Source organism: Ctenocephalides felis, unplaced genomic scaffold, assembly GCF_003426905.1.
Source record: "Ctenocephalides felis isolate EL2017-DRISC unplaced genomic scaffold, ASM342690v1 CF-g0.4_SCAFFOLD_01170, whole genome shotgun sequence".
NCBI classification, from domain to species: Eukaryota; Metazoa; Arthropoda; class Insecta; order Siphonaptera; family Pulicidae; genus Ctenocephalides; species Ctenocephalides felis.
The window spans coordinates 33172252-33192080 of record NW_020537324.1 but is presented as its reverse complement, the minus strand read 5'-3'; the positions used below and the strand labels follow the sequence as shown (position 1 = coordinate 33192080).

Below are 19829 nucleotides of genomic sequence, written 5' to 3'. Positions count from 1 at the left end.
TATATTAAAATGAACCATCAAATACTTGAGTAAAGTTGACTTGTTATTTTTGAGTGTGCTTATTGATATGGAACCAATATTGTAGTCAATAAATTTAAGTGGCAATTTGTCGTAAGGCAAGTTGAAAAACCGTTCCGATATGTGTAGATAATCGACTTGAAATTTATTAACCTTTAGTTAATAAGTTACTGTAGTAAACTTAATTAATTTTTTTATTGTTGATTATGTATTGATACGAGCCAACTCAAATTTTTTTAATCACTTCTCAATTCATCGAACAATAAATATTGGAATATATTAGATATCAATTTTGTTCACCCGGCATGGAACTAATGTGTATGAAGTTATATTAATAAATAAATTTGAAATTTAAATTGTAACACTAAACAAAAGCATTCTTCGTAAAGTGTAAATGCGTTACTTATATCACATTATTTAACACTAAATTTTTAACCATTTTTTAAAATCATAGTTAATTCGACGAGTCAAAATATCAATGAAAAAGCAAAAATATATGCAGTTTTTATGCAATGCAATGAACTCCATTAAGTTTAATCGAAAACGCTTGAATTGAACTAAATTTACTACTTTGATCTCGGAAAATAGCACAGTCCATAAAATTTTATTGGACGGGAAATTCTGAAAAATATGTATCTGAAATCTAACGACGCAAAATAAAGGCGTTACTTTTGAAGAAATAGCGTTTCTTATTATATCGCTTCCAAAATGTGCTTGGTATTATGGTTTTTCGTTATTGATGAATACTTTCATATTATACAATCGTAATTGTCAGGAAATAGAATGAAGGCAACGTGAATTATAAAGCTCATATAACATCCGAAATAAACTTTAGTATTCTTTACAAATGGTATAATAGTAGAAAGTTGCTATACATTTATCTATAGCAAAATGATTTTTTTAGAGAGAAGGAACTCTCAAAAAAAAAGTAAATGAAAATCAAAATAGTTTTTTATGAATTCTTTATGTAACAAAATATAGTCAGAAAGAGCGGCTGTGGTACTGCCACTTTTATCAGTAATAATTTTGTTAATTAGCCAGTTAGCTGGGAGAAAAGCAAATTAAATGCTAATTTTGATATTTGTCTTTTGGAAATACCGAAGTACGATGGGTTAATCATAAATTTAAATCATTCAAGAAAAGAGCGAGTGGTACAACCGTCCTTAGCCTAAGCACAACAAAATGGTTTATAACGACTTATTCTCAAAATATGTAACACAAGATAACATAATAATTCAAATAAAGCTCATGAATATAATATAACAATATATAAAAAAAACATATTTTTTCAATTAAGAAATTTTTATGAAACCTTTTGTTTTCTTATATTGAATTTTTCTTTTCCTTTCTCTTTCGCGTTTTGTCGTAGTTAGATCTATATTCATACAAAAGACACTTTTCATTAAAAAAAAATCTTAAAAAAAATGCGGTCTATAGATCGTGTTAATGTAGGGCGCTGATTCAATACAATGGTAAAAACTTGTTCGAATAAACATACTTTATATTTTCCCTTTGGACCCTATCTCAAAATCAGTATAGTTTAGCTGTTATGACGACTGTCACTACTGTATCCTGGCACAACCGTACCTAGCCTCTTCTGTAACATCTTGTATCTTTAAAAAATTATAACATTGTAATACCAATAATTAAAATATTATACTTTAAATTCATCTTTTATATCTTTAAAAAATTATAACATTGTAATACCAATGATTAAAATATTATACTTTAAATTCATCTTTTATATCAAAATAGCCGAATCAAAAGTTTGCAAACCATTGTCAGTGCAACTTCACTACTCACATCGGTTAATTTCTTTGTGGCCTGAACAGTGTTATTATTATTTCTATAGTATAAACATAAAATTTAAATAAAAATTCTGTTCATTATTGTAGCTGAAAGCAAACCAAACATAAACCCGAGCGTAGAATTAATTCGTTTATTTCATACAAATGTCTACGTGTAGGTACGAATATAAATATAGTTCTTCTCGCTCGCGAAAACAGATTTTTTTCATTATTTATTCACTTCTACATATATTCATATAAAATACTACTTATGACAATGGTTGTTTATTCTCGTTGTAATGAAATTATTAATTAAAGACATTTCAAAAAGTGATACATATATATCTTATATATAAAATTCTCGTGTCACAAAGTTCGTTCCCGTACACCATCCAAACGGATTCACCATTTTTTATCAAATTTTATGTGTGTTCAGTGGGTCTGAGAATCGGTAACTATTTATTTTTCATACCCCTAAGTGATAAGAGTTATTCATCCTTAATGTTTTTTTTTTGTAATTTTTTGTCGAAATTTTTATAAATAATGTGGCATTACAAAATACATACAATGTAAAATTAGATAAAATTAACACTTTATCACCAACCCCGATTTTTCATAGCCATTTTAGCAATTTAATCATTTTTTATCCCGCTTTCAGTCATTGAATATTTTTGACATGATTTTAGTTCCGATTTTTATGCTTGAAGAAAAGGCTTGAATCTTACTTTAAAAAATAATACTAATAATTTTTATTAGAGTTTCTCCAACCTTAATACTTCTGTAATTTTGGGATCAAATTTGGAGGAAATGCATAAAAATCTAGAGAATAATAAATGTAGGCATAGACTGGTAGTCTGATAAATAGATACACAGATAAGCTGGTAAACAGGTAAACAGGTAGGCTGGTAGACAGGTAGGCAGGTAAACAAGTGGATACGTAAACATGCAAACAGATGAACATGAAGACAGACAAATAGGGCAGGTGTACAGGTAAACAGGTGGAAAAGCAGATAGATAAACATGTAGGCAGGTAAACAGGTAAAGAGGTAAATAACTAGACAGTAATAAATGAAGAGAGTTGGACAGGTGGACAGACAGATAGATCTAAAAAAATGGTCAAATGCATTCATTATTCACATATATTATTCTCAGGGAGTTTATGCAACTTGCCACAAAACAAAATGCCACTCACAATCAGTTTTTTTGTATTCATCATAGCAAATATAAAATATAATAATAAGCTTGCATTTTCATATATAATGGCGCGAGAATGATACATGACCATTGCCTATAGTATATTATTTAGCCTATCATACCAAGTTCGCCATTTCAGACGCTTGGGCGAGTGATGTTTAATCAAATCATTTGCGAGTTGATTGCGATGTTCGTTTAACCGTTTTTAAATAAAATTTTGAAACAAATTACAAGCGCACCTAAATATGTACCGAATTGGCTGTTACAACAAAATTTGCAAGTCCCCACAATTGAACAAGAGATCAGTCTATTCTGTACCAGATAAGAGAAACAGTTAAACTATATTAAATTATCAATGGGGTTCAACTACCTCAGGTTGAACTTGTAAAATACTGGATTTTCACTTGGACGGAAGACTCACGTGGAGGAATCATATCATGAAAAAACGTTTCCAGGTTGAAGAGAATTTCAAAAAACTTTATTGGCTGTTTGGTTCCAAGTCCGAACTATCCACCTACAACAAACTTCTTGTATACAAAGTCATCTTAAAACCAATCTGGACTTACGGCCTTTCTCTCTGGGGCAGTGCAAATCGATCCAATTTAAACATCTTACAGAGAGCTCAGAACAAGGTCCTCAGAAAAATACTGGACGCGCCCAGATATGTACCTAATTGGTTTGTTCATCAGGACTGCGGCGATCGGCCGGGCCGTTTCTTTGTAAATTGCAGAAAAGTAAAAAATTTTTCGTCCACGTTTTAGCCTACAATTCTGAATCGATTCTGAAAATTCAAAAACCATTCGATAGATATTGGTTGGGAATCGTGCTGATTAGTTTTTCGTAAAGATCGGCCGGGCCGTTTTCTTGTAATAAAGTTAAAAAAAAAATCGACGATTTTTATGATTTTTTTTTGACGGTAGATACCATAGTCTTCTAGGTCATACTAAAATATTATCGCCCTACGACAACTCGTTTAGCTTTAAAAATTTTTCGAAGTTTGCAAATATTGGCATCGTTTTTTTGGCATTTGTCAAAATTAGATATTTCATCGACGTTCGCTCAAAAACGCCTGAACCGATTTCATAAATTTAAAAGCCATTCGATGTATCTCAATGAGCACTATAGATTGTCAGTTTTGTGCGACGATCTGCCAAGTCGTCTCTTTGTAATTTGAAAAAATGTGTTAAAATTTTTGTCCACATTTAAGCTCATCCTACCGAACCGATTTTAAAAAATCAAAAACTGTTCGAAAGATATTAGTTGGGAATGATGCTGATTAGTTTTAGGTGAAAATCTACCGAGCCTATTTCTTGTAATTAACTGTTGAAAAAAAATTGAAGCCGATTTTTATGAAATTATTTTTAGCGATATATACTATGGTCTTATAGAACTTACTGAAATATTACGGCCTTACGACAAATAGTTTAATTTTAAAAAATCGTCAAAGTTTGAGAAAATGAGTAGTTCCTTTGACATTTGTTAAAATTAAAATTAGACTATTTACTTGGTATAATGATAGAGTACTTGGTCTTGAACATAATAAACCATTAAAGTCCTGGAAACTGGTTCATTTATAAAAATTATTGATTTTGGAAAATTTGCTTTTAAAAAATACTCTGAGTCAAAGTGTTCGTTCGTTTTCAATTATGTGTAATAAATCCACTCAGAATACTTTTAATGACTCATAAATTAATTTATTTTTTATTGATTAAGTTGATTATTTAAACATATCGGGAAGTTCATGTAACTTACCTCAAGGCTAAATACCAAACCAACTAGTTTATATTTATTATTTCCTTGTAATTATTTTCACATATTTACATTTATTATACAAACTTGAAATACTACCAATGCGTAGTATTTTAAAATTTTATTTTTATCTTAGTCACAACAGTTACTGAATGCCTTTTCAGGCAATTGTAGTTTGATAAAAACAAAATTTAAAAAAAATTATATTAAATTTAAAACTATATATATTTTGCATACATAAACTCAGTACAACATAAATGACTCATTTACATTTTTTTCAGATATGTTCTAACACCTCCCTTACGACCACCTCCTCCGCCGCCAGTGGCTGCAACGTTAAACATTCCGCCGGAAAGGCCCCAGTCGTCCGTTGCGATGCCTTCCGTGTCGCCGATTCTGATTTCCAGCAAACCATCAAGGTATGAACGTTCGAAGAGCGAAGCTCTGCTCGAGACCAATTTCGATGTCGAAGACGACGCGGTAGGGCCGAGCGAACCGCTCACGAAAGACTCGAGGAGTCAGAGTCAGCCACTTGAGACTGCAATGTAATAATAGAATTTGACGCGCGATTTATGCATAAATACGCGTTTATGTGATTTTAGACTAATTTATTAATTTAATTAAGATTCATGTTGTTTGGATAATCATCATTCCGTAAAGTATTTAATTATATACAGATAGTCCGTAAACTGATATTTTGGACACTACTGCCTCATTGTAGTTAACATGTTGACTGGCGTTTCTTTGGACTTTTCTATCTCGATTTCCTGCTGCTGAAACGTTTATTTCAAGAAATAGCTTTATTTGACCTTAACTCGGTTGTATGTAGTTTTTTTACTGATTTCAAAGTTTTACTGGGAAAATAGAAGCAATCGGCACTATGTGGACAGCGGCGCGGATTGACGTCACTATGTGGACAGCTATTTTTATTTATTATAAAAGTGTAAAAGTAACAATTTGTGAAGTCGAAAGTAACAATTGTCATTTAGGCTTACTATAAAATATTTATTTGTACATTTGCTTTTTGCTTGGTGCTTGACAAGATCGACCTGGGGGCTTATAACAGTAGATCTATATAAAGGGCGAGCAACCTTATTAACCTACGGGTTAATTTAAATATTCTGATGTTTCAATTAAATTGAAACTATTTGGTCCTAGTTTCAATTACTCTATAGATTCTATATAGTAATTGAAACTAGGACAAATAGTTTCAATTGTATTGAAACATCAGAAAACAGTAACTCAGTCGCGGGGACAAAAACTGTTCTTTGGGCCCTTCTTCTATAGATAGGATTCATTAACTAGTTTGGTGATAGATTTAAAGTAAATGTAGCATTGTCGATACTTTGTTTTCTTTCTTTCTTTTCTCGCAAGAGAAGAAAGAGAAGTTGTCAACACCTCGTCGACATCTTGTCGACCCTCTGTCGACACTTTGTCGATACCTTGTCGACACCTTGTCGATACCTTGTCGACACTCTATCGACGCCCTGTCGACACCTTGTCGACTTCCGCAGCCAACATGGTAAATATTATTTTAATTCGTAACAACAAAATATAATTATTAACAAAGTTAATAATTATATTATGTAACCTAGTTATTTGCAGCCAAATTGTGAAAATAAAGAACAATAAAATAAAAAGCACACACAAAATTAAACACATTGTTTTATGAAGAAGCGAAATGAAGTGAAAGAACAATAATAAAGTTATATAGTTAGTCACATGATTACCAACCATTTCAATTTGAAAATCATCTGACCAACTACATATTTTTATTATTTATATTTTAATATTTTAATTTATTTAAAGTTTATAAAACAATGATTGACACACAAATTTAGTGTGGGTTTTTCCTGGCTCAAGTTTATTAACTTGCTAAATGATGACACACATATTATACATATTAAATTATATATTATAATAATAAATAATATATTATATATTATACCATGTCGAAACGTACATATTGAATGGATAAATTATTTATTGTATTTATTTTGACTATTTGGCTGCAAATTAACATTTCAATGATAAATATTATATTTATTTCATATTTTATAAAAATATATTCGGCGCATAGTTTTGTTTTGAATCATAAACTAATAGTATTATATTAGCTTAATTACTTTGTTTTTATAACTAAGTACTAATTATTTTTACTTTATTTGAAAATTCTGTGTTAAAATTTTAATTTCTTTGATTTATTTCGTTTATCAGATGTGTGCACGTTCTGCATATTATTGTTATCCTAGACTGTATATATTTTTATATGAAACTATACTTTCTGACTGAGCAATTTATTTTTTGGAAGGTAAAAAATTATTTTACTTATATTTTCGAATTGATTTGTTGTTTTATTTTTCAAACCAATAATACTTATCCCAACAATAAATTATATTAAATGGTTTTGCAATGCATGTACGTAATTATGAAGAATTTATTGAACAATATAAAAATTGTCGTCAGTATATTATTAATATTAGGTAAAAAAAAAAAAATTTTACGTTTGTGGAGAATTTTAATGAAATTTTATATAATGAATATTTCATTGAACTGTTTCCTAAATAATAAAGTAACGAGAAAAATAATTTATATCATACGTAAACATACACAATAATCGCATTGTTTAATATCTTAACTAAGCAAATATTTATAGTCACAAAAACAATTGAGTTATTAATATTTTTACTCGAGATTATATTTTTATATCACAATTATATCATCATTTAAAGAAAGATAACAAGACTCAGGATGCCTTCATAGTATTTGTAATAATAAGAGACACATTTGATCGATTCGAATCGAATAATTGTTCTACTTATATCAAAGCAATATATTATTTATCATGAGTTTTACAAGTACAGTCATGTGTCTTATGATTGTATAAGCAAGTAGTAATTAGCCCAAAATATATACAAATATTTTGAAATCTAATTTTAAAATTCTGCGAATCATTATTGAATAATATTTTTGGCAAATGATTTGCAATATGTATATCGTATATCATACACCTGGGTGTGAGCAAGGCTTTTAAAAACTTTTTATTTAAAGAAGCAATGAAAAGCATTCGTCTATGACCAATTTACAATTATATTCTATATATTATCATTGCTCTTATTGTCTTCAGTTGCAATTAAGTAAAGTGTAGATTTTGGACATAATTCAATTAATTTGTTCAAAATCATGTTTCAATCATTTTGATAAATTTTGTGTAGAAATCCATTTCATACCACTCTGAGTGATAAATCTTGAAGCGAAAGTCGACTCACTGGATGTCGTCTATAGGCGACCTTATAGTATGCATAGTATTCTGAGTTAATTCTAATCATATCAAAAACAGATTTATTTATTTTTATCAATTCATAATATTAATGAGTTAGATATTCAGTATTAGTTGTCATTTTGATCACTTTTAAAGAGATTGCTCAAATACTTTGTTGTAATAAGATGACACGTTTTAGCCGGAACAGTCCCGGATTTCTACCATATTTTCCGGGGTTTTTTAAAAGCAATTTTTGATTCAAACCTTTTGTCCCAGATTGAGATTGTCCCGGTTTTTCGAAAATTAATAGGTGAATTTATAAAAAATATGAAAATAAACAACCAAGTAAATTTTGTTGAAATTTAAAATTTAAATTAATTGTGAAGAAATTGAATAGAATTTCATATAAAGCTCAAAAGTGAAACAAAACATTGAAAAAAATATAAGATATAATGTTATAGATAAAAAAATATTACATCTAATCGAATAATAAAGTTCTTACTGAAAGTCCGCAATTCCGATTTAAAAAAAATTGATTCAAATAAAAAATCTATTACACCTACTCCCCCTTCCGTCCCGGGTTAACATAAATAAAAATTTCCGTCCCGGTTTTGACTTAAAAAAATATGGTCACCTTAGTTCTACAAGAATAAAATTAAACCAATTGATAACGTTTTAAATAATTCTAGTTTATGTAAAAATTACCAATCACGTGAGGCTTGAAGTGGGAGGGGGTTTGACAAAAAATTACGAAATATCGCGTGGGGAAGAAGTGGAGTCTATAAAGATACACTTATATTCATTTTTATTATTAGTTTTTACCTAAATTTAAAAAAAAAACAAAATTTTCAATTTTATTTAGGTACTAAAAGATACGTAATGATTGGTGTGGGAGAGGGTAGTAATTTGGGCGTGATTAATGAGCGGCTTCTTATTTTAAGTTATATAGAGTTTCAGCTTATTTATTTGTTTTAATTTTGTAATTTTGTACGTTTACAGGCAATTTACAACGGACTTGATGTTTTGCACAAGCTAGGTAAAATTTCTGGTCTGTGATAACTAAGATGACCAGATTGTTTTAAGTCAAACTCAGGACAGAAATTTTTAGTTATGCTAATCCGTAACAGGAGAGGCGGAGTTTAAATAACAAAGGCTATTTAAGGATATAATAAAAACAGTTTTTTTATTTGAATCTTTTTTTCATAATTTAATTTGAAGCACTTGTAGAATTAAATCCGGGACAAATATCACTTTTAGAATAACCCGAGACACAAGGTGGAAATCCGGGACTGTCACGTAAAACCAGGACGTATGGTCACCTTAGTGATAATAGATAATGGAAATCTAATTATTTATTAAATTCTTTGTGGTCGAATCAGATGTATTGAAAAACGCTAAGTCCAATCTCGCCTTCAATCATTCAATAAATAATTCAAAGGCACCACTTAATTTTTATGTTCAGTCACAATGCATGGCCACGAGATAATATCAATCACTTTAATATAAAGCACAAGTAGCGCAACCAAATGCGAACGTCGCGACTAGTAAAAAAATTCACGGATTTTGCGAACGTCATTTATTGTGCAAAGATTGCGAGCCAAGAATCGTGCTTAGAAATTATAATGTCAGATTACTTGCACAAAACTGTTCAACAAGGCTTAAGACGATTTGCATTCGTGTTATTTATCATTTTTCCTAGCCAACTGTGCCTTAATTCATCATTACATATCATAGTTCAAGACGGGTTCACAAAAAAGTAGTTGCAAACATGAAATATATATTTTTATATATATTGCTTCAGTAAGCCTTTAATTATGATCAGTATATTCAAGTATTTTATTTATAAATATTCGTTTCAATATAATTTTAAATGTATGGCTTACCAAATTTTTGACAATGGTCTATGCGAAAAATATCTATCTAAATATACTTTTAATTAATTAATTATAATTATGACAGTATGCATCAATTACCTATCCTCCACTATGTTGGTTTTCGTGGTTCTTACTAAATATCATAAAAAAATTATATATGCTATAAACAAAAAAGTTTTTTGGTCAGACATTCATACAAATAATATATAGAGAGATATAAGTAATGAAATGTAATGTAGTTTGCATTATACATCTAAAAAAAATTAATGCAGTTCTATACGTTCCGAGTTGTCATTTGACTTTTTTCTGTGAAATATTATTAATAATAATGTATTACTAAATAATACACTTAATATTTTAACATAGTGACCTTAAATATTATAAAGTATGGTAAATCTAATGTTAAAAATTTATACAAAATTAATACAAAATGTATAAATCTAACAACAAAACATATATATGATATAAAAAATGAATGAACGTGAACAAAACTTGCATGCTCAAAAAGCGTTGTTTTTATCTATATACATCGTATATTTCAAAAATTTATTTTACATTCATACATTTTGGCTAAAAGCCTTCATTCAGTCGAATCTAAAAATAAAATTAAAAACTGAAACTATTGAATTGAAGTAAAAAAGAAAAAATATAAAAGAGTAAAAAGTACTTACAATTAGTTAATCTTAGTGATAAATTAGATAAAATTGTAAGTTTCAAACTGTTTTTACTCTTCATATTTTTTGTCTTTTCACTACAATTCAATTGTTTTAGTTTTTAATTTTATTTTTAATTTCCATTGAATGAAGGCTAGGGTTATAGCCGAAATGCATGAATTTAAAATAATTTTTTGAAAGAAATTCATGTTTTTGATTAATTACCCGATTACTAGACTTTTTTAATACATATATGTATGCATATATGCCAACATCAAATACAGAATCATACATAAATATAAGTTTTATGTATAGCTATTATTATTTATGATTTTAGTTTTCTGAGCGAAATCTCAGAATATAGAACCCCTGATTCACTTCTAGAAACAAACAAGTTTTTTATATATTCCTAGGCATTCTTAATTATTTCATAGTTGATAGAAGGAGGCTTTTTGTTCAGAAAAAAGTCAAATATAATATTAGCAAGCCTAAATAAATTAAAAATGTATATGTTCATATAAACAGTTCAGTAGAATGAAGGGAAATTTCAAACATTTGGTTTTTTTATTTCTAATTCCTGATATTTTGAATTTTTTATTGACATTTTTCACGACTATATAAATGAACAGTTTTTGTTTAAAAATATTAATTATTCAGGACAAAATTATATTTTATTGGAATAATAAACCCTTATTTATTATGATTACTTTTGAAATGGCAGCTTTAGAAATTTGTGACTACGTTTGATATATCACTTTTAATATCGGCATTGGGTCAATAGGAATGACCTAGAAGAAATAGTGAATTATAAAGCTCGGGCTATCAAGCGTACAGTTTCAGGGTACACATTTTTATTGGTCATTTGTTAAATCTATTGACATACATTGGCGATACCATCGACAAAATTTTATAGAAAAAATTAAAAGAAAAACTATTAGCATTCATAAGTAGTGCAACCAAACTTAATACAAAAAGGAAATATTTAAATTACTTATTTTTATAAAAATAATTCTTGTAAGTGGTGAATTAAAAGCTTAATTTACCATGCACGCAATCTGCTCTTTTTTAATTCTTTCCAAAATATTTTCAGTACTCTTCAGTATTTTCAGTAATTCTTTTGCAGGATGATAACTTCTAACCTAGATGACCATAAATTTTCAAAATATGAGAATTTGAAAATAACGTGTTACAGTTATTTTATCTTAATACATAATATCAAATATCATCTATTCACATATTTAATTTAATTTATAAAAATTGAAAAGCCTTATTCATGGATAACTGTTCAGAACTTCAATAATTATATGATATATGTATATCATCAAATCTACTGATTTTTCTTTAATTAATATAGGAGCAAACTTTATAAAAGGTCAACAAACTCTATCATTTTATTATCATATAAATACAAGTGATAATATCGCATCATAAAAAGTTTTTATTTGCATTAAATAAGTACGATAAGATTTTGTGCCTTCGTATTGAACAATTGCCTTCCCGGAGTTTAAAAAAAAGTTTCATTTTGATATTCACGAAGCATTTTTTTTAAAAAACTATATTAAGTTTTATCCAAATTAAAAATAAATATATTCCAATATTCATAATGCATTTCAAGAAATCAAAGATGCAGTCGTTGACATACAGGATAATTTATTATTATTATAATTTTGAAAGCTATTATATAAGAATTTGCAATGCGGCGTTATATAAAGTTTCAAAGTAAGTTTTAAATTTATCAAATAAAAGGTAATTTATTTTTGCCTAATAAATGAAAATCGTTTACTGTTTAAAAAATATTGTCTCAAATTATTGCTTTACTAACGAAGTGATTTTTGTTATCAGATATAATATTAGTTTAGTATATTTTTAAATTTATAATATTTAAAACTATATGTAAATAGATATGTAAATTAGTTATAAATTAAAATATTGAGTGTACAATAACAAATTATTTTTACATATATAGTATAACTAATGTTCCAATTGTGTGATTATATTCTATCTTATTGTTAACATTTTAATATCTAGACATCGGTCATCATATTATAGATCTCAATTCTAATTAAAATGTGTAAATGTATTTAGTTATAAAGACAATATTTTGTTTTAGCATGTGTTTAAAATTACATTCTTGGTGCAATATATAATTCATTCTGTAGGACAGAATATTCAATAAATATATTACATCAGCAGTGTGTAATAGACTATAAATAATTTACTTATTACATTTGAGATTCGATTTTATGAAAAAAAATTAAGTCAAATAAATCGCACTGCCAGTTGAAATCAAGTGTAAATATATATGTTTAATAAGAGATGTAATTTAATTACTAAGCGGTTTTATAAAAATATATGTAAATAGTTCTATCATTAGATTATTTAGCTTTTATATATTCGAGTATGATAAAATCAGTGTCGTCCGTCCTCCCTATTTATAAGAATGAAACGAAGAAAATTTCATTATATAAAATTGTTAACATAGCCTTTATAGATAATAAGTGTTGTTTATATAATTGATATATTTATAATATATTATATTTACACTATATATAAATATTTTGATATTTAATAAATAGAACGATATTCAATATTTTATGTTATATTTCATAGTGAAAAAACAGATAATTTATTATTAATATTAACTTCCCGTAGGGTAAGTTATAGTAATCGCAAAAAAATTTAAAATGAAAATTTTTATAAATTTTTTCACGTTTGAGTAGTTTCTGATCATTTTGGAATACCTTAGAAAAAATGGATGTATATGTATGTGTGAGTGTGTGTGCGTATGTATTTGTATTCGGATACAAATTTTTGTCGATGATTTCGGGAATACGGTTCATCTGATTTAAATGATTCGAAACCATTTGATTCATATTCATATTCAGAGACGTGCTGATTAGTTTTTGACATAGGCTGCTCTAGCAAACTAAAATGGTATTTCAGTTTTTAAGAGAACAGAGCGTCCGATTGTAATAATTCAAAAAACATTTTACTTGTATTAACAAAAGGAAGAACTGATCAAAGTTTTGGGAAGGCAGGTCTGGCGGTTTTGGAGACCGAGTAAAAAAAATAATAAAATACCAGTTTGGTGGTCAAAAATGTTCAATAGACATATGCACATCGAAATATCAAATATTTTATAGATTTTAATAATAAGTATACATTTTGTTTACGTTTCTATGGGTTTCGTAACATTGTTTATCCCGTCAGACTGTGTCGCAGCGCTTACGCGCTTCAATATTTCGTCCTTGCGTCCTCGCGCAACGCGATTGCTTTGAATAAAAGTTCAAAATTTCCACAATATTTCAATATAAAAAAGTCTAAAACTTCAAAATTCTCAAAAATCTAAAATTTCAGTTTAAAAAAAAATTTGAATCCTTTTTACAAAATTTAATTTTTAGTAAGGAAAGTTCCAGCAATTTGCCTTAAGGCACGATGCCATACACCACTAGTTATTAATATATATTTAAAACTTCTCAGATTAAGGACATTTAACAACTTGGTAATTTACAAATTATTATGTTTTTCAAGGTCATGAAATTAAAACTTCATGATTTGAAAATGCATTTTATTCTCATTTTCCATTTGATAGATAAAATATAGTGATATTCTAATGATTATGATGTAAAACTAAAGTATATTATTTTAATTAATAATTAAGTTTTTTTCTAAACTTCAATCAATTTTTATAACTGAACTACTTCTCATAGGCCTATAATATTTTAAGGAATTTGTTTTGACTATCAACCTCATCACTATTAGTTCAGTTTTACCTTAAGAGTTTTCCGAAAATTTTGAAAATTGGTAATTTTATAGATTTTGATTGATCTTTACAAATTGCGTCAGAAATCAGTTTTTCAACGATGTCTCCTTTCTAACTCGTGTTACACAAAAATAACTATATATAAAATTAAACTAGAGTTGAAAAACTGATATTTGACGCAATTTTTTCAATATGGCGGCGGCAGCATCAAAAATTCGAGGTCGCAAAGTTGAAAATCCATAAAATCACCAATTTTCAAAACTTCCGGAAAATTCTTAAAGTAACAGCTTTTTTGCATGAAATGACTGGGTTATATGCGGAGTTCTATCAAAATCCCAGAAGAGTAAACATGAGGTTGCCCTTGTTAGCCTTCTATAGTAGTTTCCTGTTAGTAAACTGAAATATAAAATTTAAAAGAATAGGGAAATATGATCTGATAAATCCCATTCGCATGCAAAATATTTTATAAAATGTGAGTGATACCTGACAGACGTTTCAGTTAAATTTTCCGCGATATATTCCGGGCGTTTGTATACATCTTTTCCTGAACTCAAACGTAACGTTCGAGTGATGAAATATTACATGATGTTTCAATTCAAAAACATACATATCAACAACACATAACAAACGTAATCTGTTTAATTAAAATAAAAATAATGAAAGATAAATGTGGATATCAGTGTAATATTTTTGAACATATGTTTATTATGAAACGATCAACGAACGGCCTTCTAGACAAGACGTTAAGTATTGATAACGACTCGTATAGTTTTTCATTAACGTTATATTGTTAGTTTCAACATCAGAACAACCTGATATAAAGCAGTAGTAAATTTAGTAATAACATTGAAACATTCTATTCTGTGCAATAAAATTTGGTTAGAATAGGCTGTACTTTACAGTACTTTTTAATATATCTACGATTTGTATATTTTATTATTATTAATTACAATATGTCTAATATATAGGTTATTTAATAATGACTATGATGTTGTTAATAACTATAAGAAAGACGACCAATGGCTATCCTTTCTAGTTGTTATATTACTTAACATAGGTACTTAATTAGTATTATTGATTTTGATTAATTTTTTGCCGCAATTCTTGCAAGGGTTAATATCCATTGGAAACATTTTTTTTATATACATATAGTTTCAAGAAGAAGTGGATATCACGACTGCTTCATGTGAGGTTATGCTTGATGACAGCGCAGTTTTGAATTTGGAACCGTGTTGTTGGAAGACTGAAACTTACCCAATGGAATTTTTAGAAAAGATGAAATCTTTGAAACTAATTTGTGGTATGTCAATTTTATTTTTGTAGTTATTTAATTTATATATATATATATATATATGTGTGTGTGTAGAAATGTGGATATATTTTTCCTATAGTGTCACTTTAAATAATTATTACTTCATCAGTAATAGGATCTGCGTGACGATTTATACTCTTAGCACATCGTACATTCAAGAATCAAATTACAAAAAAAAACATGGTACTCATGCCTACTCATTTTTAACGATATTTTAAACTCCAAAGTTTAATTTATAATAGCTGCAATGCAATAAGATCTGATTTTTATTTATCACATTCTTAGAATCTCCCAATTGCATATACTAATTTCACTGGTCGACTTGTGGAATCTTTAAATATGTATATTTATATGATTACAAAAATTCTAAAACTACAAAATCTTGAATTAAAACTTCTAATATGATTCAAGTGAGTGTATGGCATTGTGTCATAGGGATAATTGGTAGAGTTCAAACTTTTATAAAAAATATGAGGTATTTATTAGATTTAATACAAATATAGTTTTTGGTACATTTTAAGTCAATATTTTGAAAATGTACATCATATTAAAAAAAACTCAGCTTTTTTTGCTTGTCACTTAATGCAACAAATGTTCTAGGTGCTACTTAATGATCAAAAGTTCTAGTTTAATATTCAAAATATTGAAAATAGATTATTGTTATTTTCAGTTTTCACGATTTTTATTATCTATAGTATGTATTTTTAATAGTAGAAAAGACCAAGCATTACTTTTTCATTTCTTTAACTAACTAATTTGAAAGCTTTAATCATGGGATTTTTGTAAATTCAAAAAAATCTATTGGCACGAAATCTAAAATTTTGTAAATAAAATGCACGTATAGTTTCATTGACTTTCAGAATATGAAAATGTATTAGGTTTTATTTATATTTTTTATATTGGCACAATGTTGACTATTTTTTTTTAGTTTTTCTTGGTTGTATCAGGCGATGTTGTTTGTTCTTGTCAATCACTGCTTCATTAGCATTAAAGCATCCATTCAAAATTTATTAATTTGTTAATGTTGCCTTCCCCAAAAACGAATTGGCCCACCTTGGCCAGTTTAATATCAATCAGTCAGTTGTAATATTAGATTTTCTGAAAATTATAGATACCATGTAAAATAGGTTTCGTGGCATCGTTGCAATATATATTCATACTACTATTAGAAATATATCTAATATAAAACCATCAAAAAGAGATCCGTAACACTGGGCTGTCTTCTAAGGTTAAGAAATGTACAGGGCAACAGATTATAGAACACGTAGTTCTGATTAATATTCAAATTTGAAATAAAATTTAACTAGTGGTGTATAGCATAGGGCCTTAAGGCAAATTGCTGTAGCTTCCCAGTTTGTAATGAAATATTAAATGTTTTCAAATATATTATTATAAATACTGTAACTTTCATTATTCGTATTTTATAGACAGAATATAAGAGCTCATAAACTCGACGATGACTTTTACATAAGTTTACATGAAAAGTGAATAAACAAAACTTAATCAAGCGGAGTTAGATAAAGGACTTTAAGTTATATTTCTTAGAATTCATAAACTGAATCGCAAAGTTAAAATTTTATTTTATTAGAATTTTAGCTAGGATTAAAAGCAAAATCCAAATTATTTTCGATATTCAAAATAAAAAAAAATTAAAAAAATTCAAACAAAATATTGTTTTATTGTTTTCCTCAAGTTTCGTCAATCCAAGCAAAAGGTTGTATGAACCATTCAAATCGTTTCGTTCAAATATTGCTATTTTTGCACGTTTGGCACTGTATCTCTAAAACGGCTGGACGTGTTTCTGTCAAAAACTAATCACCACTTCTTCCCATAATTACGAATTAAATGCTGTTTGAATCATTCAAATCAGATGCCCCGCACTATCAAAAACTCTATTTTTATTTTCTGAACTCTTTGCTTTGTATCCGCGAAACGGCTGGACCAACTCTTGTCATAAATTCAGCATGTCTCCTTATCAATAGGAATCGAATGCTTTTTTGATCATTCAAATTGGTTGACCGGTGCTCCTGAAAACGTCAACCTCATATATATACACACACTTCGATTTTTTGTAAGGTATGCCAAAATGTTCAGAAACTTCTTAAACGTGAAGATATGCAAAAAACTTCATTTTTGATTTTTGTACGATTACTATAACTTATTCTACGAGAAGTTTAAAAAAACTAAAATAAAGTAATAAATAAAATAATCTCGTACAAACTGCTCTGTTCAGATATGTAGAATTCTTATCATTCCGACTAAAATATATTATAAAAGTATATATGTTCTATCAGGCGCATTAGATTAAATATTTCCGCTCCGTTGCCTGCTTATGGATAATTATTGCATAATATTTTACATATTTCAAGCAATATTATATCATTTCATATCGCCTTCAGCTCATAAAGGCAACAACATTCAAAACTGGTTTCTAACACGAATCTCATTAGAATCGACGTGTTCTATCGGAAAGAGTGGAGGCTACGTGTACAGAAAAAAACATATGTTTTGTTATCTCGACCGATTCGTGTTTATAAACATCGTGAACTGGCAGCGCGACTGTATTTTGTTAATATGCTTAATCAACACCATCTCGCTACTCCATATGCGAATCGAATACATATATACATATGTTATATACAAACATTGGCATGGTCAATATGAATACACACACCAGCATGGCTTTTAATTGACTCAATAAATGAGGTGCTGAGAGTAAATTCACTGCAAAATACGAAGAGCAGATGGATTACAAAAATTGGGTTTACGATTTTAAATAATGCGTTTATTTTCGGATGCTTTGCATTTCTGTCATTAAATAAAAAAATAATTTTATCTCAGTTTTATTTTGTAATCAGAAATACATAAAGATTCCTATGAGCTAAAATGACAATATTTAAAAGCGATGCCTAAGAAGAACTCCAATGAGAACTTTTCAATTTTACAATTAATATGATATTATATTAGACCTCATCTAAGACTAAGTCTAAAGGCCATTGTCGTTTCAATCTCCTTATGTCACAAAAATGAATGTGCATTACTTGCTTTCCCAAGGAGAATTTCTGAAGTTTCTTGGCATTTTAAGTAGTTTTGAATCGTTTGACACCGAGTTTTTTAAAAAGAGTATGTGATTGTGTATGTAGTGTATGTATATGTAAGCCAGTCATAAACATTACACTACATGGACTCCTAGACCTCATATGCTTTTCATTGTATATAGTGCACAAACATAGAGGATACAGTGACGTCACTTACTGAGCGAGCGTTGCCGACGATCGCGGACTCTTCCGATTGATTAAATGTCATATGTCAAATGTTACGTGTCTAACATAGGCCTTATAATATATAAACGGATTTTAGCAGATGGATTCGATTTTATGTACATTTATTTCACATGGGAAATATTATCATCATTTCTTACAAAATTAGGAGTCATCACAATTGCCATAATGTTATTGAAATAAAACTATCACAGGTAATACTTGAATTAAATTAACTATTATGATAAGTATTATTAAATATTTAATAATACTTAATTAATAATTTAATTTAATGGGGAGAGTCCGCGATTGTCGGCAACGTTCGCTCAGCAAGTGACGTCACAGTCCTTTCTATGTTTGTGCACTTGTTTTGCGCTTTTTTATTAATGTTTTATCAAATTTCTCTCAGTTCAGTTCAATCTCAAAAATTTAGAAGCCATTCTATGGAACTAAATAAGGTGTATTGTTAATTAAATTTTCGAGATGATCGCAATGTTTTTTCTAGAATGTGCAGATTTTTTTATTAAGAGTATAATATATTTAATTTGTATAGTACATTTAGTTTGTAGTATACTTGTGTAGAATTGTATTCTAATATAAGATCGTAATGTATGTAAAAAACATGATTTTTTTAAGTTAATTTTAAAATTCATGCTTTTTGGATATTGCTAGTTCATTTTGAATTCAATTAATATGCATTTTATACACATATTCTCTAGTAAAAAAATACTTAAATCAAATTAATAAAATGTGATATATTGTGCCGTTCAGTGCACAAACTGACCTACTCTACTTTTTGAAAAAACTTAGATTTTACTATTTTATAGTAATTTTTACGCCTGTCCTAAAATAAACAACAGCGGTATCCGGGATTGTACAAAATCACTTTAAAAATCCAAAAACTTTTGTCTATGGTTAAAAAGTTTGAAAATTGGCAGATATTAATGTAACATAAAT

The 19829-nt window shown here is 28.2% G+C and overlaps 1 protein-coding gene across 1 annotated transcript in view; it reads left to right on the top strand.

The window, feature by feature from the left end:
* Positions 1-5498, top strand: part of LOC113367103 (protein bark beetle-like) — a 62057-nt gene extending 56559 nt beyond the window's left edge. Inside the window, exon 22 of the mRNA XM_026608731.1 lies at positions 5030-5498. Within this exon, the coding sequence (XP_026464516.1) occupies positions 5030-5297 (268 nt within the window). The 3' untranslated portion in view covers positions 5298-5498. The remainder of the gene's footprint in view (positions 1-5029) is intronic.
* Positions 5499-19829: the final 14331 nt, after the last annotated feature.